Consider the following 17,678-nt stretch of genomic DNA (forward strand, 5'->3'; position numbering starts at 1 on the left):
TAAAAGCTCCTAAAAGTCATGGGAGGGGGTTGCAAATCTCATGAGCTGAAGGAAAAAGGAACGGTTTCGTTTCAGAACGTGAACAACCAACCTGCCAGAGCAGTCACGGTCGCCAAGGGAAAAAACATTTGGCTAAGGAAGAGCATTTGTAAAGCTGCTACCGAAGGAAGTGTAATAAGAAATGTTTAAAAAGCCACTGCCTCGGTGATTTTCCAGGATAGCCTCACTAGCAGTAAAGCAGTTTCTAGCTTTGCAGAGCTTGGAAGACCGTTCAGATCACGTTGAATGCAACCATTTGTACCCCAAAAAAGCTCCAGTTATCAGATAACAAAAGCGAGATGTCCTCCCCCTGGTTCATAGTCTTTTCCCTCCTAAAACCTCAGGGCTCTGCAACATGTGTCCTTTCCCTCCGTGAACCACCTGGCTCTGTCCTGACCCAGCTCCGGAGACCCAGACCCCCAGGACCCCCTTCCCCAGGACGTAGGAGTGTTGCTGGGAGCTTGTGATCAGCCCCCCCGGGTTGTCTGGAGCATTTGGGAGCCAAGAAGTTGCCAAAGCAAGTTTTGATTCAGCTGCTGTTCTTTGACACCGTCTGTGGTTCTCTGTAAATCACTAACAGATAATATTTTCATATTCTGGCTCTCTCCAAGTCCCCTGCTTTCTGAATAATTACCTTGTTTTGTGCGAGCTGTAAGAGGTTTTCACAGATAATTCATCCAGCACTGAAAGGCAGCCAGCTTTTGGGCTGGAGCACATTTTCTGGCCACCTGGCATTGCTGCACAGAGGTCTGCGCTGGAGCACAGCTGCCTCCGGAGGGAAGCGCCGTATCCAGGACAGCCGAGGGCAGGGCGAAAAACCAAACCCAGCTGAAATCCCAACCGCCCTTCCTCGGAGAATAATTTAGCTTGGCAAATGCAGCCCACCCCGAATTTCTGGATGTGTGGACAGATTGATCCCACAGATCTGGATGCTCTCACCCACAGAAAGGCCGTTTCACTGGAAACAAAACACCTCTTGGGAGCTCTTTGCGGCGGTGTGCTCTGTCTCAGCTCGCTCCCCGTGTCCTGGCTGTCGCTGGGCCCTGCGAGACTGAGTGGGTCGGAGCCCGGCACGGAGCTGGGATTGCCCCAAGGTTCCCATCCCAGGGGATGAGTTGCTCCGAGGCAGGCAGGAGGAGTGATCATTGCTGTGCCGGTTTATCTCAGTGACTCCCAGAGCCAAGCCACCAAAGATGTTGGGTAATTGCTGGCGTCACTGTTCTGAGGGGCTTCGATGAGACAACATCAGCAGCCTTGGCCTACAGCCTCCATCACCCTGATGGAGAGCGCAATGTCCTCGTCTTTGATATGGGCCAGGAAGGGCATCAGCAGCTCCATCTCCAGCATAGACAGAGACATTGTTGAGGTGAAAGTCGCGGCTGGAGACACTCACCTGGGAGGTGATGACTTCGACAACCAGTTGGTGGGCATCTTCATGGATGAATTCTTAAAGAAGCATCAAGAGAGCATCAGGCAGGATGGACGACCTGTTTGGAGGCTCAGGAAAGCCTGTGAGGTGGCCAAACAGGCTCCTGCCTCCAGCATGGAAGCCACCATCAGCTTGGGCTGCCTCTAAGTGGACCAGCCTGCAGGCAGACACTCTGCATGCCCAGTGTAAGCACCTGAGCACCAACCTCTTGTTTGGCCAAGAAGGGGTGGCTGAACGAGGAGGAGACACTGAAGGTGGCAGAAGACCATGAGAAATACCGAGTAGAGGACAGGGCGCAGGACTGGAAGCTGGCCACCAAGGACTACCTCTGGTCCTGTGCTTTCAGTATGAAGCTGACCTCTGGAGACATCTTGAACTACTTCACCCTGCAGACCAAGAAGAAGATGGGATTCTCAAGGGGGCATATGGGAGGTAGGTGCCAAATCCTCTCAGCTTCCGCTCTCTGGGCAGTGCTCGCTTCCTGTAAAGCACCAGCCTCAGCTGATATTTCACCATCAAGGTATCAAATTTGGGGAGTTTCCTGCATAGCTGGCAAGCTGGAAATGCAGGGTATGCGGGCAACGTGCCTCTTCCAAAGGAAACCTTAAATGTGTACTTTTAGGCCAGCTTTGCTTTCAATAAAAAGCAGGGTTCAGGGTGGTTGTTCTTTGCTACGGTCTGCAAAACCTGGAGCGTCTCCGAGGTTCGGGTGTCAAGGGAAGTCTGGAGGTCGCAGCTCGCTTGGGCTGGGAGCCAGAACCCAAGGCTGGCTCTGGAAACAGCAAACCTCTCTTCAGGTATGTCCTTTCTCTTTTTTCGAATGTAATAAATGGATCTTTTTTAAGTTCCCAGCCATCCTTAACTACCCACGCTCAGAACTGCTATCCCTAATGCCACAAATGCAAAATTTCAGGCTCCTGCTAAATGCTTCCTGGGGGTGCAAAACCTCCAGCTCTCAAAGCCACCTGCGTGTTCAGCAGCAAATTCAGAACATCACCTATCCAAAGGGAGCCTGAAAGTCACGGTTCCCTGAAAGTCAAAGCATGTTTTATTGACTGCAGTCAAGAGAATCAAAGATCTGGAGACCTGGACTCCCACAGAATAAACCACATTATTCCTGCGCAGTGATCATTTCTCTCCCAGACGTGAATTCGAGTCAGCACCCCTGCTGAGAATGATTAAAGACCACTTCAGAAATCAGTGCAGCAAATTGTAAAATAAGCAGGTGAACAAGTGAAAGAAAACAAGAAAATATTATGACCTGCCACCCTCGCTCGGGAGCAGTCACATCGCCTGGAAGGAAGCGCTGCTCCCTGGGTGCCGCCGGCCAGCACTTGCAGCGAGGAAGCACGGTGGCTGACCCTGGCCGTCTGCTATACAAAATAGGGCTGTAGCCATGGGGAACGTCGCTTCTCAGCTACCAGAAACCCGTTTTGGGGGAAGATGCAGCCCATGCACATGCTGATACAAGCCAGGGCTGACTTCTCCCATTTTGTAGGCTCCTCTCCCCAGCTGCCCAGCTGCTAATTGGGCTCTCAAATTGGGAAGGCAGAGCCTGGCAGTGCCAGCAGCTCTCACCTGGGAGCTCTGGGCTGCCCACTGGTGCTGCCTGCCTGGCTCCATCCCCAGGGTGAATGCAAGCAGGGCACCAGAGCCCCAAGAATGAACCTTCACGCTGTGCTGATATCCAGCCTGGACACCCCAAGAGCAGCACTGGCCTCGCCAACCCCTCGGCTCTCGGTCAGGCTTCCTTGTGGCTGTGCAGTTTTGGGGTAAAGCACTGGAGCAAGGGGAGATGAAAGGAGAATGACAGCTCTGGGGCAGCAGCTCCGAGCCTGGCTGCTCCCCAGGAGGTTGGACAAGAGGTTGAGACAAAACCCCCCTGAAGTGTCCTGGATGAAATGAGCTGGGTCTTCTTTGGGCTCCCTCCATCTCGAGGGCTGCTGGCAGCAGCATGGAAATCCCCAGAAGCTCTGCTTTCCCCCCAGACGGGTGGGGAAACTGAGTCACCAAGCACTGACCCACATAGGAGCTTGGAGAGAGGCTGAGCAGAGGACCCAAGTGTTCCGAGAGGCACCGGGCGCTGGGGACCGCTCTCTCTGGTGAGGGGCAGCTCCCTTGTTCCCAGCATGATGCCGGCTGCCGTGACGGGGCAGAGTCTGGCTGGGAACAGGAGGGCCCTGAGCCCAGCCCAGCTTCCGAGAGTGGATTCAGGCTCCCTCCTGCTGCTGGGGAAGGGAGTGCTGGCACTTCTGGGAGTGGCACTGAAAACTCTGGGGTTAGGGCACACGTAACCCAAACAGGGGTGAGCCTGGGCTGAGCACTGGGTGAAACTCATCACACAAGAGGGCTGCAGAAGGCAGTCACAGCAGGGCGTGGGCTGCGGCTGGCAGAAGACGCCCCAGCATGACAGACAGGATCACTTCTACAGGCTTTTATTGCCAAAATGGTAAAATACCTCTCCAGAGGGCTGGGAGCATCCTCCGACCTCCCGGCTGAGCTGCCTCCCTCTGCCCCACAACCACTTCCTGGGGCCCTGCATCCCTCTGCCAGCCCCCCATCCATCTGGAGCTGTCCAGGGGGACACGGAGGGGACAGGGCACATGTGGGGTCGTGTCCCATCAGGCCAGGATGGGGAAGGAGGCGGCGGTGGCCACGCCGCAGTTGTTGTCCTTCATGGCCATGAGGATGTAGCCGTCGTTGCCCCAGTACGTGGACCAGGAGTTCTTGATGAGCCAGTAGCTCTTGCCGTGCAGGACCCCGTAGCCCACGGCCAGCACCGCGTGGTCCAGCGCCGACGTCTCGTTTCCTGGCCGGGAGGAAAGAAGAAAACAGAGACATCTCAGTCCCCATCCCTTGGAGCTGGAGGTCATTTCCGATGCAGGGAGAGGCCCTGTATCCCCTGGCCGGGAGCTTAGCGGGGAGGTAAATCCCACCCTGCAAATATTTTTGTCTGTCCCAGCCCCAATGAGCAGGACACGGAGCCTCCTGGGCTGACCGGACTCACCGCAGTGGGGCTCCTCGTAGACACCATTGGCGTAGAAGGCGAAGGACTTGTGCGAGGCATCGATGTTGACGGCCACGGGGCCGTGCTTGACCAGCGCAGCCTTCAGTGCCGTGTCGCTGCCCGGCTCCACGCTGGCGTAGCCGGCGAGTTGGGCCACCAGCTCTGACTGGTTGCAGTGGCAGTAGCCATTCTAGGGGGGGGAGGCTGAGGTGACAATGGGGTCCTGGGGCAGGTGGGGGGGGTCTGACCTCCCCACCCCCCGGCAAAGGGGAAGGAGGAGGGGGGCAGCTCAGATGGAGCATCCATAAACCAAAGTAGAGCCTCCATCCGCTGCCAAAGGGCTGATGGCTGATTTGGGAGAGCCTGGGGGGAAGGATTGGGGAGGGGGTGGCACCGCATCCCCCCACTGAGCGGCGCTGCCACCCTCACCTGCCCCAGGTAGGGCCCGTAGGACTCGGTGCTGGCGATGCCACCGTGCTTCATGATCCACTCGTAGGCTCGCCACTCCTCACCCCCATCGCACGCCTGGTTCCCGAAGCCCCAGGAGCAGTCGATGAGGACTTGTTGGGACAGGGGGGTCAGCACGCCGGTCTGAGGGGGGGACAGGCTGTAGGGATGGGGACGGGCACCCTCCAGGTGCCCCGGCCATCCCCGTGGGGCACGGCCCCGCTCTCACCTTGAGGAAGAGGGCACCCTCCATCGCACCCGTCGTAGCGAAGCTCCAGCAGGACCCACAGACGGCCTGGTCCTTCACGGGGGTCACGGCGCCTGGGGACAGCGGGATGGGGACACGTTTAACAGAGCAGCGGAGGATGCCGACTGTCCCCACGCAAACCCCGCTGTGCACAGCTGACCCCCAGCCTCATGCACGCTCCGGGCTTGCGCGCTGGTGGCACCGGCTCCCTCCTCACCGTACAGCCGCCAGTCGAGGCTCTCGGGCAGGAGGAGGCCGGCGTAGAGCTCGGTGGGGAAGGGCTGCCCGTTGTTGGGAGCCCCGCTCCGGCGGCGGCCCCGCAGGGCGGCCAGCTCCTGGGGCGTGCGGTCGGCCAGGTGGTTCAGCGCCAGCGTGTAGGAGAGCGCAGCGCGGTTCCTCGAGTGCACGAACCTGCAGCAGAGCGGAGATGCTGCGAGAGGGGAGCGGGAGACCACGCTGGCCACCCCATCCCTGAGCCTCCCAGCCCATCCCCCTGGCATCCAGTACCGCATGTTATGGATGAAGGTGCGCTTGCGATGCTCGTGCTCCTCCTCGCTGCCGTAGCTCTTCCCGAACCGCTTCTTGTAGCGGTGGAAGAGGCGGTGGTGGACATGGTCCGTCTCTGGTGTCCTCCCCACAAACTCCTGCATGGGGTTGGCCACGATGCGGTGCTCGGGGCCGGCCGCGGGCCACTGCTTGCACTGCACCCCTGCCACGAGAGACGGATGGCGGCTGATGCTTCCCGAGCGGGGAGAGGCTCTCCGGGCCCCCCAGCTGGGTTGCATGGCACAGTCACCCCCAAAACCATGGGCCTGTCCATCCCATATAGACACGTGCATGCAGGGGGGCTCTGCACCCACACCCACTTCCAGAGCCAGCTCCTGAGCACCCACCACCCCACCCAGCACCCTGCACTCCAGCACGGAGGAGCCAGCACCAGGAAAGCACCCGCATCGCCCCAGCTATCAACATTAATTACGTTTCTCCCCTGCTTTTTTCCCAGCCAAACCAATTCACCCAAATTATCAGGCTCTTGCAAAAAAACAACAAAAACACCCCAAAAAAACCAAATTAAAAAGGTGGAAGGCCATTTCAGTGGCAGCACCAGCCACAGGCTGGGCTGCGGGTGGCCGGGGACACTCACCCTCGGGGAGATGGAAGACGCTGGGGGGGAAGCGGTGGCTGAAGGAGGAGTAGTCGATCTCGTACTTGTCGTAGTGGGAGCCCAGGAGGCTGTTGAAGCCGCGGACCTCGTAGTGCAGGGGCACGGGGCCACGGGCAGAGCTGCCCACCCGCAGCGTGTAGACGTTCTTCTTGTGGCCCCAGTAGGAGACGTTCTGCCAGACGGCGCAGCGCTGCCCGCGGAAGCGCTCCTCCCGCACCCGCTGCGCACAGTGCACGCGTCGGCGACGGGGTGCCGTGCCGGTACCAGCACCGGCACCGGCACTGCACCCCTGGTGAGCTGGGGCACCCCACAGTGATGGCGCTCCAGCCACGCACCCATCCTGCACCATGCTAAGCTGGATGCAACCCCTCCACCTCCATCACCCGTGGCCGCATCCAACCCTGTATTTACCCATTCCAGGCCAGGGAGGGCTGCTCTGCCCTCAGAGGGAGGTAGCCATCAGACACCCTGCACCCATAGGGGTCCCTTGTCCCCTCCCTTGCTCCATCCCACATCCTGGGGGACCATGCCTGGAGCTCACCTTGAAGTTCTCCAGGCTGGGGAAGACGCTCTGCGGGGCGATGAGGTCCCCGTCGGTGCCGTTGATGCGGAAGCACTTGCGGACATTGACCTCTGTCTCCGTGGTCTCGGGAGTCACCTTGAAGCTGGCGCCGAAGGGCTCGATGGAGCCAAACTGGTAGGTGACCACTTGGCCTGGGGACGGGGACAGTGCTAAGGTCGAGCCAAGCCCCTGGGTCCTGGCATGGTGATGGCTCCCAGGGCTTTGCTGGGGCACCCGAAGGTGCTGGGGCAGAAGGAGGGGGATGGCGAGGGGTCGGAGGGATGGACCCCTTTCTGCACCCACCGCCGTAGTACTCGATGCGGCTCTTCCCCCCGGTGAGGTTGTACCAGGCTTCGAAGGGCTCCCTGATCTCTGCGTAGGGCAAGCTGATGACTCCTGCGGGCACAGAGGGGCTGGGCTCGGGGGGGCTGCAGGGGACCGAGCCCTGGGGACATCCCCTGTCCTCCTGCCCCCAGCCTGCAGCCAGGAGGGGAGCGCAGGGAAGGCAGGGAGCAGCCTGGGGCCCCATGGCATCACCCCCTGCTCCCACCCATGGCCACCGCCGGCGGCACCCCACGGCAGCGATGTGCCCCAGCCCCCAGGTTTCACGGGGGAACGGGAGCCTCCTCGGCTCAGGCATGTTGGGTGGGAGCCGGTGGCTGGAGGTGCAGGACCCCCTCGGGCAGCGTGGCGGTGGCACCGTCCCAGCGGGGTGCCCCGTCCCCAAGCAGTACCTGTGACATGGTAGATGTCCCCAAATGTGGGTGTCTCCAGAGCAGCTTTGCACTCTGCTCCTGGAAGAAAAACAAAAGTAAACCCAAACCCTTTTGCACTGCTGATTACCCACCTCTCCATGGCGGGGGGAGACAGCGGTGCTGGTCCCTGGCTCGCTGTCCCCTAGGAGAGGGGGACAGACCCAGCGGAGCCCATATGGGGGGTAGGGCTGGGAGGCCTCCCACCTGCCCGGGCCAGGCAGAGACCAGGGGTCACCAAGCCGGGGGTCCCTGCTCCTCTGCCAGCCTGACTCAGAGCTCCCACATGCATCCCTGCTCTCCCTGGGGTGCAGCCAGCTCAGGGGCACCCCAAAGCCCCCATGCACACCCCAGGGCGTGAGGGGCAACCATATGCACCCCCATATGCCACACGCAGAGCATTCCTGCTGCCCCTGCGCTGCTCCGGGCATGGGGACAGGGACAGAGCAGCCCCCTCCCGGGGCGAGGACCCCACAGCAGCCCAGGACCACCGCAGTGCCCAGGCTAAGGGGAATGATGGCATCACCCCGCAATGGGGCACAGCATCCATCCCCTCCCGTCCCATCCCGTCCCGTCCCATCCCATCCCATCCCATCCCATCCCATCCCATCCCATCCCGTCCCATCCCATCCTTCCCACCGAGCTCGGCCGGGGCGGGTGCTCACCCAGCAGCACAGCAGCCCCCAGCACCAGCAGCCACCCCAGCCCCTCCATCCTGCACACCCCAGCCCACGCTGCTGCCCTGCACCCACGGGTGGCTTAAATACCACTGGTGGGCGGGCAGGGAGCTGCCGGCAGCCAACGGGCAAAGCCCCATCCTTCCCTTGGCTGGGGCTAGAGCAAGGGGGAGGCGTGGCTTTGTGTTGCCCCCCTGCCCCACCATGGGCACCCATGGGTGCCTTTCCCACCCGCAGCAGGCTGGGTGCCGATGTCGCGTGCTCGTGGGGCTCAGGGCGGGGGGACCAGGGTGGGACCCAGACCCCTGTGGGTCTGGGCCCCATGGCAGGGCCATCCCCTGGGGCCACGGACTGGGTGCTCGGTGGTGGGTGCTGGGGGTGTCCCTGTGCTCCCACCCCCCCTGCGGGGCAGTTTGCAGCCAGGCTTTGCTGCACACAGTGGGCTGCAAGCAGGGGGAGCATCTGCAAAACCCTGGGGCAAGGAGGTGCGGTGAGACCCTGCCAGGCACCCCAAAGCCCCTCTGGGTGCTCCCTGCCCTCCTGGGACAGGAACCAAGGTGTCCCCAGCGAAGGCAGCGCTGGGCAGTCGTGGGGAGATGGAGGCTGTTTGCATCCCTGCATCCTCCTGGATAGACTATCAGGGCAAGCCCAGGACTGCAATTAGGGGGTTTTAATTGGAAAAAAAGGGGAAAGATGCAGATGAGATGTCAGGAGCTACATGGAAAAACAGACTCGGGGAGGAGAGCAGCGCTGTCACCACCGCAGAGTGGCCTTCACCCCTCCCGTTTGCTGCGTGTCCAGCTGGCCCCCAGCCCAAGGCGACGGCGAGCGCCCGCAGGGCCGCCCGAGCCCAAAACAAAGCCGATAAGGGCTCAGCGTGGGCCAGCTGCACGCGCCACCGGGGACGAGCTGGCCCAGATTCGGCTGCACCCCTGGGTGCGGGGCTGGGCTGATGCCCCCTGTGCCACAGCAGCTCCCCAGGGACCACCGCCGCTGCCATCGCAGCACACCGGTGCGGAGGTGCGTCCTGCCCCAGGGATGTACCAGCAGAGATAGGAGACCACCAGGGTCGGGGCCCAGAGACCTCCCCACCCTGTTTGCAGGATCCTCGTGCGCTGACCCTGCTCTCCTAGGAGGGCTCGAGTCCCAACTAGGAGCACCCAGGTAAGCCACGGCCGCAGCGTAAAATGCCTTTCCCTGGAGCGGAGCAGCCCCGTGGGGCGAAGGGGGAGCCTGGCTCGTGGCATCGGCAAACACTGCCGGGGACATCCCCACCCGTAGCCACAACAGGGACCCGAGCAGTGGGGCAGAGGGTGGATGCCTTCCCCCCTCCCCAACACCCCACGCCAGGAATTTCTCGTCTCAGCAGAAATCCCTGGGGTTGTTTGTGCTCCGTCTTGAGAGATAGGGCTGGAAAAGCCGCTCCCCTCGCCCTGGGTGTCTGGGACTGTCTGCGAGAGCCAGCTGGCTCTGCCAGGCAGGGACCGTCCCCTGTCCCCTCCCCGGGAGGCCCCTGTGGTCCCCTGTGGGGACAGGGACCTGCGTAGGGGACAGAGCAGCCACATGCTGGGGGCACTGGGGTCTGCGAAGGGGGCAGAGCCGGGTGGGCAGCAATTGAATCCCTCCTGTAGAAGCAAACCAGTATTTTTCCAGGGTCTTTATTGGCAAGCCCACAGCTGGGTCCCCATCCAGCCCCCTAGTCCAGCACCCCATGGCCCTGTCCCACCGTGTCCCCAGCTTCCTCCTGCGTGATATGTCACACCCAAGGGGCTGATCCAGGGGTGGGTGCTGAGAGCATCGCCGAGGCCTCTCCCCACAGAGCCAAGGTGGCTCAGGCCAGGATGGGGTAGGTGGCTTCGGTGGCCACGCCACAGTTGTTGTCCTTCATGGCCATGAGGATGTAGCCGTCGTTGCCCCAGTACGTGGACCAGGAGTTCTTGATGAGCCAGTAGGTCTCTCCCTGCAGGACCCCGTAGCCCACGGCCAGCACCGCGTGGTCCAGCGTTCCTGGCTTGTTCTCTGCAGGGGATGATACAGGAGACGGCTTGTCCAGAGAGCATCCCTGTCCGGAGAGCATCCCTGCTCCCGGGGCTGCCAGCGGCACTGGGGAGGGCTGCAGGATCGGTTCCCTCTTCCACCCATGCCCAAGATGCTCAAAGATGAGGAGGGGATCCTGGGTGTCCTGGCATCTCCCTGGGCACCCAGGTCCTCCCGTGCCCCGTGTGCCACCCAACTCACCGCACTTGGGCTCATAGTAGATGCCGTTGGAGTAGAAGGAGAAGGTCTTGTGCGAGGCGTCGATGCTGACAGCCACGGGGCCGTGCTTGTAGATGGCAGCTTTGACCGCCGTGATGTTGCCCGAGGTGACGTTGACGTAGCCCGTGATCTTGGCCAGCATCTCAGACTGGTTGTAGTGGCACAAGCCGTTCTGCGGCACCCGAGGGGGGGGACACTGTGTCATCAGGAGACCCCAGGTCCCCTCACTGGGTCCCTGCCCACCCTAGCTGTCCCCATGCAGCTCTGCTCTGATGCAGGGAGTGATCTGGGACTCGGGCTACGACAGCATCCTGGCTCTGACCCCTCTGTCCTCCCCTGCCCACCGCGGTGGGGACGTTTTCCTGGTTGCTGCAGGGACATGGCATTGCCCACGTGCAGCACGGGGAGCTGGCCCTGCACCCGAAGCCCTGGGGCGGCTGTTGCCTGCGTCTTGCAGCCACGTCCCTGTCCCCTGGCAGCCCTGCTCCATCCCTGCACCCCAGGGTACGGAGGGACCCATGGCACCACCCATGGGTGGAGGAGCCTCATCCCTGTTTTGCAAGAAGAGAAACTGAGGCACGCGGTGATGAAACCGCCTGGCTGAGCCCTGGGCCTTGGCTGTGGACTGTGCTTTGAACCGCAGGGAGCCTGGTGCCTTGAAGGTGACAAGGTGACATCCTCATCTCCAGAGCCTGTTAGCACCTCTGACCCACCCTGATTGGCCCCACCATGGCTTTAAAGTCCCAGGGGGCACATACCGAGACCTGGGGGACCACGGCAGGGACATGGGGCCACCCTCACCTGCCCCAGGTAGGTGCCGTAGGACTCGGTGCTGGCGATGCCACCATGTTTCTTGATCCACTCGTAGGCTCGCCACTCCTCGCCCCCATCGCAGGCGTAGTTCCCGAAGCCCCAGGAGCAGTCGATGAGGACTTGTTGGGACAGGGGGGTCAGCACGCCGGTCTGAGGGGGGGACAGGCTGTAGGGATGGGGACGGGCACCCTCCAGGTGCCCCGGCCATCCCCGTGGGGCACGGCCCCGCTCTCACCTTGAGGAAGAGGGCACCCTCCATCGCACCCGTCGTAGCGAAGCTCCAGCAGGACCCACAGACGGCCTGGTCTTTCACGGGGGTCACGGCGCCTGGGGACAGCGGGATGGGTGGTGAGAGGCTGGGGTGGCACTGGGGGATGAGGGCAAGTGGAAGGGAAACTGAGGCAGGAGTCGAGGACTCGCTGTGCTCCCAGAGGCAGCTCAGCCAGGGCTTGGTGCTAATCGGGGGGGGGGGGGGAAATGCACCAGCAAACCTGTGGGACCCCTGCCCTTGGGCTGGGACAAGCTCTGGGGGTGTCGCTCCCAGATGATGCGGACATGGGGGAAGCCAGATGTGGCTTCAGATGTCACATCTGTCCCTGGGGCACCAGACTGAATGAGGGCCACCTGCTGACCGAGCTGCCTTTTGCCAGATAAGCCCTGCTTCCATCTTCCAGTTGCGGAGCAGAGTGGGGGCCACAGGGAGATGTGGGTCCCAAGGGACAGCACAGCCCTATGGGCTCCCCAGCACGGTGACAGAGTGGGACGGCTCGGCTGGACTTTGCGCTGGATGAGGAGCGCTCACGCCCTCCGCATCGCAGCCTCACACCACCCCGCAGCACCCCGACGGCGAGACCCCGTCCCCCCGACCCCGCACCTACCGTACATGCGCCAGTCGAGGCTCTCGGGCAGGATGAGGCCGGCGTAGAGCTCGGTGGGGAAGGGCTGCCCGTTGTTGGGAGCCCCGCTCCGGCGGCGGCCCCGCAGGGCGGCCAGCTCCTGGGGCGTGCGGTCTGCCAGGTGGTTCAGCGCCAGCGTGTAGGAGAGCGCAGCGCGGTTCCTCGAGTGCACGAACCTGCCGTCGCGGCGGGGATGGCATCAGCCGGCACCGACGCCGCCTCCCACCGCAGCAGCGGTGCGACCCCCCCAGGGATGGGGAGCACCCCAGTGGGGTCGGCGTCCCCCCGTTTGCCTGTACCTCATGTTGTGCACGAAGACGCTCTGCCTGTGCTCGAGCTCCTGTGCCGAGCCGTACCGCCGCCCCAACCGCCTGCGGTAGTGGTGGAAGACCTCGTGGGCCCAGGGCTGGTGCCGTCCCACCAGGTCCTCCATGGGGTTCACCAGCACCCGGTGCTCTGCCACACTCCCCGGCAGGACCCCGCACTTCTTTGTCTCTGGGGAGCAAGGAGGGGATGCCATCAGCCCGAGCCCCACAGGCAGAATGGGGGGGCCCAACCCGGCTCACCATTGACGGGGAGGTCGAAGATGGAGGGGGGGAAGCTGTTGTCAAAGTCGGTGTAGGAGATCTCGTACTTGTCGTAGTGGGAGCCCAGCAGGCTGTTGTAGCCCCGCATCTCGTAGTGGACGGGGGCCACCCCGCAGCTGGAGTTGGTCACCCACAGGGTGTACACATTCTTTTTCTGTGCCCAGCGGGTGACGTTCTGCCAGACAGCGCAGTACCGGCCCCGGTAGTACTCCTCTCGCAGGAACTGGGGGGACGAGGCATCAGGGAGGGGGGCTCTGAGTGGGGACCCCTTCCCACCCAGCCCCTTTGCAGGAGCCCGTTGCTCCCGGTGCATGTACAGCACCTTGCACCAGCCTGCACCGGGCTCTCGGGCCAGATCCATCGGCTGCGTGGCCATCAGCACACAGCCGCGCGTGGGGCGGAAAGCAGGGCAAGGATTCGGGGTGGGACACAGGACAGACCCCCCCGTCCAGCTCAGCAGTGCCCTGGGGACACCCCGCTGTGCAGGGTGCTGTGTGTGCACCCACAGCGGCGGGGGGGGACCTGGCTGCACCCCCCCTCCAAAAGGCTCTGGGTTTTTCCTGCGTGTTTCCAAGCTCTCGCCCTGCAGACACATGTCCGGCTCGGTGACAGCGTGCTGTCCCCGCCACTCATGCGCTGCACCCCTCCTGCTGCGCCCAGCCCTGCCGGAGGCTGGGGCCGGCGGGAGCTGAGCCGCCGTGCAGCGACTTGCCCGAGCCATCCCGAAACGCTGGCGTTTGTGTGGGCTGTGACGTGTCCCAACACGGCTGCCGGGCTTGGGAAAGGAGCTGGGAGTCCGGCCCCGATCCAGGTGGGGAAGTGACCCTCCCTGTGCCCCGGGGTGCGGGAGCATGTCCTGGCCTGTCTCAGCACCCTGCACCCCCTGGGACAGAGAGGAGCATCTCCAGCTGCCCAGCACCCCCACCCAGAGCCCCAGGATGCTCTGAGCAGCGGGTCGGATCCAGGCTCCGGCTCCCTCACCTTGAAGCCATCAATGCTGGGGAAGACGCTCTGAGCCTTGACCATGTCCTCCTTGGAGCCGGGCAGCTGGAAGCATTTCCTGGTGTTCACCTCCTTCTCGGTGGTCTCCGGCGTGATCTTGTACTGCATCCCGTAGGGCTTCACTGCTGCCAGCTGGTAGGTTATCACCTGCCCTGTGCCAGTGGGAAGGGGAAACTGAGGCACGGTGGTCCTGCCCACGTGCTCCCTTTGCACAGGGATGGGACCGGTGCGGGACGGGCACAGCCCGGAGCAGATGGATGCCCGCCCGCTTACCCCCGTAATACTGGATCCGGCTTCTGTTTCCCGTCAGGTTGTACCAGGCTTCGAAGGGCTCCTCGATCTCAGCGTAGGGCAGGTTAATGATGCCTGCGAGGCCCCCGGCATGGGACACGGGTCAGCCCTGAGGCCTCAGCACCCTGACAGCCCTCCCTGAGCCCCCCGGCACCCGCAGAGCATGCAGACTCGCAGCCGACCAAGCTGCTGTCCCCATGGGTGCTGAGGCAGGGAGAGGCACCCGGCTGTGGGAAGCTGCCCCAGTTTGGCACTGGGACAGCCTGGTCCTGCCCAGTGCTGAGCATCCTCTGCTTCCCCCCGCTGCGGCAAAGGGCACTGCGGGGTCCCATTACCTCGGACGTGGTAGATGGAGCCGAAATGAGGGGGTGGGCGGGAGAGTCCTGTCCTCTCCTGAAAAGTCCTGTCCAGTCCATCGTCCTGTCCTGAAAAGCAGAGGGGCAGGGATGAGTGGGGGGCTGTCCCCCCCCACAGCCGAGCAGGGGACGGGGCAGTCGGGGCAGGAGGCTGCCCGAGCCAGTGCTCCCCTTCCCTGCAGCCCCTCCTGTGCGGAGCAGGGGGGGCTTGGCCGAAAGCAGCTCCACGAGCCCACCGGTGGCACATACAAAGGACACCGACGCACTGACACCCTCCCAGGGCCAGCTCCAGGGCCAGCACCATGCCACGACCTGCCGCCACGCTGGAGCGAGCCCTGCAATATTGCATCCCCAGGGAAACCCAGCTGCTGGGGTGGCTGTCGGGTGATGTCCCCCTGGGAGGCAGTGTCACCCCCAGGGCTGGTGGCCGTGGCTTTGGATGATGTCTCCAAGGTGGGATGCAGCCAAGCTGTCCCCTGACAAGCGGGGCATGGTTGAGGGGTGCCAGGGAGGCGGCTGGTCCCGCCTGGCATCTCCCGGTGACCTCCCCAACCTCCCTCGGGGCTCCCAGCTTGTGCAACCCCACGCCAACACACCTGCCGCCGGGAACGGGCCTTTCCCACCGTCAGCATCTTCCTCCTCGCCGGGAGCGATCCGGCAGCGCCTGCCCCGTGCCCAGTCCGGGGCAGCCGGGACTGGACCCAGCTCTGCTTCTGCACCCGAAATCTGGGGCAGGCAGGGACCGGCAGCCCCTGCTGCCTGCACCCCAGGCTGTCCCATGGGTGCCGGTCGCACCCTGGGTCTGGGCACCCACAGACAGTGCCCGGGGCGGGAGGAGCGGCGATGGATCCGGCAACCCCACAGCCCCGCTCGGCTTTACACCCGTCCAGGAAGGGGTCCCATGGGGCCACGGTCCCCCTGCCACCCCCGTCCCCTCCTGCTGCTTCCGAAAACAGCCTGCCTGGCTTCCCTGCCTGCTCTTTGCAGGCAGCAAAGCCAGGGAATGGCTTGGGCTTGTGTGCTTGTTAAAGCCCATCTGGCTCGCTTTAGCTCTATTTTCACCTCCCCAGCCCCGCCAAGCCCTCGAGGCACGTCTCCCCCCGCCTTTGCCACCCCACCCCAACTCTCCTCTCTCTTGGGGGAACTGCAAATTTGGGGACCCAACAAGCAAAAAAAAACCCAAACCACTTCCCCAGCCTGCCTGCCCTGCGTTCCCAGCAATGCGGTGGCGGGGAGACGAGAGCCGCCTGGGTGCCTCCAGTTCCCATCCCCGGGGTGTCCCCAGTGGGGACAGTGCCACGGGGGGACAGACTCACCCTGGATGGCGGTGCAGAGTGCTGCGGCTGCGAGCCAGCGGAGAACACCCATCCTCGCCGTGCCGGCTCGCCCAGCACCCAGCTCTCGCCTTTAAGCCGGAGCCAGCGGCGGAACCCGGCAGAGCCAATGCAGAAGCCGAGGCCCTCCCCGGAGGAGGGAAGGAACCGGCATCATGTGGTGCCTGGCGGGGTGCACGGGGGGCCGGGCACCCTGGGGTGCTCGGAGCGTGTCTCAGCAGGGTCCCTGCAGAAGGAGACGGAGAACGGCTGGGTGCTGCAGGGGGATGGGAGGTGCAGGATGAGCCCCAAAAGCCGTGAGCAGTGTGGTGGTGGGGTGCAGACTGGCTGGATCTATGGGGGGGCTCCCCCAACCGGGGGGGGGGCAATGGGGTGCTTGGGGCTGTGTGTCCCTCCTTGTGTAGGGGTGCAAGGGCGGAGCCTCCCTAGGACTGGGGAGCTCTTTGCCAGGCAGCCCTGACGCCGGGGTGATGGGCAGGAGGCAGTGCCCATAGCAGAGGGTCAGGGCTGCAAGCAGCTCACCATTAACGAACCAGGACCCAAGGCTGGGAGCACTGGGAACCCTTTGCTGGGGGGGCTTGAAGGGAAGGAGGGCTGAGCTGGCCGTGGGGCAGAGGGAAACGTGGGCACCCCGCAGCCAGCCCTGAGGGGACAGGCTGAGCCAGCCCAGAGGGTTGGAAACAGCGTACGTCAGCCCCCGCTCGCTGCTCAGCCCCTCCAACTGCAAGAGGGGAAACTGAGGCACGGAGGGGGCAGCTGGGATGAATGGCAGAGCCTCATCCAGCGAGGGGAGGGAACATTTCCCCCAGCAGCACAGGGAAGCCACCACCTTCCCCTGTGCCCTTACCTGCTTCTGAGGGCTTTGGGGGCTCCCCTGCCCCTCGCTGCCGGGGCTCTAGCCTCCCCAAATGGTGGGGCAGAGATGGGGACACTCCTGGGGGGGATTTATGTGCCACCACCCCCATTTCCATCCTGCACGCAGGGAGCAGGCTGGGAGCCCTCTTGGCCAGGCTGCCTCGTCCCGAGGGGGGCCCCCCCCATGCCAGGCTGTGACCCCCAGGGATGGGGGAGCCCATGGCAGCCCCTCTCATGAGCCACATGCTGACCCCCCCCACGGTGCCTGCTCCCAGGGGACGGGTGTTCAGCATCTCTGACACCCCAGGATCTGCCCTGTCCCCTCCATGGTGGCAGCACCCGCCCTGCCTTGTGCCAGAGCACCCTGCCGCTGTGCAGGCAGCCGGGGGGGCAGGCAGGGCTCAGGCAGCTCTCTTCAAGGCGGAGGGCGAGTGCCCTCCCTGGGGCTGAAGCCAGCCAGAAACACCTGGGGCCACGATTTGGGGAGGGTCCTGGGAGCCCAGGTGGAGCCCGGAGGGGCTCAGCGCTCTGCAGGTGACCGCTGATGAGCACCCCGTGTCCCTGCTGTGCCCTGTCCCCTCCCAGGGACCCTGGCAGGGCTGGCTCCATCCCCAGCAGGGGCTGAACCCCCCCCCCCCCCCCCAGCAAGTCCCAGAGAGCCCCGAAAGCCGGAACAGAAGCGGAGCTGTGATCCGCACCATCCCCAGAACAAGTCGGGGGGTGACATGGCGACCGTGGCATCAGCCCAGGGGGCACGTCCCCATCCCGGTGGGGACCTGGGACCTCCACCAGCCCTGGCCCCCCTCCCCCCCGCCGTGAGAACAGGAAACGCTGGGGCCGGACTCACCGTCACACAGGAAAGAGGTCAGCCTGCGAAGGCTAACCACAGGGCGAGGAGGAGGAGGAGGAGGAAGGCCTGGGAAAGATGGGGAAGGACCCTCCATCCACCAGCTGCAATCCAGC

The 17,678-nt window shown here is 63.5% G+C and overlaps 2 protein-coding genes across 2 annotated transcripts; both read right to left on the reverse strand.

The window, feature by feature from the left end:
• Window positions 1-4,089: 4,089 nt before the first annotated feature.
• LOC140662149 (digestive cysteine proteinase 1-like) lies at window positions 4,090-8,362 on the reverse strand. Its single transcript, XM_072885249.1, has 11 exons — window positions 8,314-8,362; window positions 7,631-7,690; window positions 7,200-7,292; window positions 6,876-7,048; window positions 6,314-6,554; window positions 5,677-5,878; window positions 5,387-5,580; window positions 5,152-5,243; window positions 4,905-5,066; window positions 4,476-4,665; window positions 4,090-4,277 (listed from the first exon to the last, which is right to left on the reverse strand). The coding sequence occupies exons 1-11, from the start codon at window positions 8,360-8,362 to the stop codon at window positions 4,090-4,092; spliced, it is 1,644 nt and encodes a 547-aa protein (XP_072741350.1).
• Window positions 8,363-10,025: 1,663 nt separating this feature from the next.
• LOC140662147 (digestive cysteine proteinase 1-like) lies at window positions 10,026-17,678 on the reverse strand. Its single transcript, XM_072885246.1, has 12 exons — window positions 17,563-17,678; window positions 15,843-16,086; window positions 14,506-14,595; window positions 14,153-14,245; window positions 13,859-14,031; window positions 12,857-13,100; window positions 12,590-12,785; window positions 12,273-12,466; window positions 11,630-11,721; window positions 11,383-11,544; window positions 10,564-10,753; window positions 10,026-10,344 (listed from the first exon to the last, which is right to left on the reverse strand). The coding sequence occupies exons 2-12, from the start codon at window positions 15,892-15,894 to the stop codon at window positions 10,157-10,159; spliced, it is 1,674 nt and encodes a 557-aa protein (XP_072741347.1). The 5' UTR covers window positions 15,895-16,086; window positions 17,563-17,678; the 3' UTR covers window positions 10,026-10,156.

The sequence above is a fragment of the Ciconia boyciana genome, chromosome 21 (genome assembly GCF_034638445.1).
Source record: "Ciconia boyciana chromosome 21, ASM3463844v1, whole genome shotgun sequence".
In the NCBI taxonomy this organism is placed as follows: Eukaryota; Metazoa; Chordata; class Aves; order Ciconiiformes; family Ciconiidae; genus Ciconia; species Ciconia boyciana.

Excerpts from the sequence above, each read along its gene's own strand:
- LOC140662149 (XM_072885249.1), bottom strand. The coding sequence starts at position 8,362 with ATGGAGGGGCTGGGGTGGCTGCTGGTGCTGGGGGCTGCTGTGCTGCTG. Across the intron at positions 5,879-6,313 it reads CGTCTTCCATCTCCCCGAGG|GGGTGCAGTGCAAGCAGTGG; the intron begins GTGAGTGTCCCC and ends CTCTCGTGGCAG. Across the intron at positions 5,244-5,386 it reads CCTCGACTGGCGGCTGTACG|GCGCCGTGACCCCCGTGAAG; the intron begins GTGAGGAGGGAG and ends CGCTGTCCCCAG.
- LOC140662147 (XM_072885246.1), bottom strand. The coding sequence starts at position 15,894 with ATGGGTGTTCTCCGCTGGCTCGCAGCCGCAGCACTCTGCACCGCCATC. Across the intron at positions 12,467-12,589 it reads GTCTTCGTGCACAACATGAG|GTTCGTGCACTCGAGGAACC; the intron begins GTACAGGCAAAC and ends CCGCGACGGCAG. Across the intron at positions 11,722-12,272 it reads CCTCGACTGGCGCATGTACG|GCGCCGTGACCCCCGTGAAA; the intron begins GTAGGTGCGGGG and ends CGCTGTCCCCAG.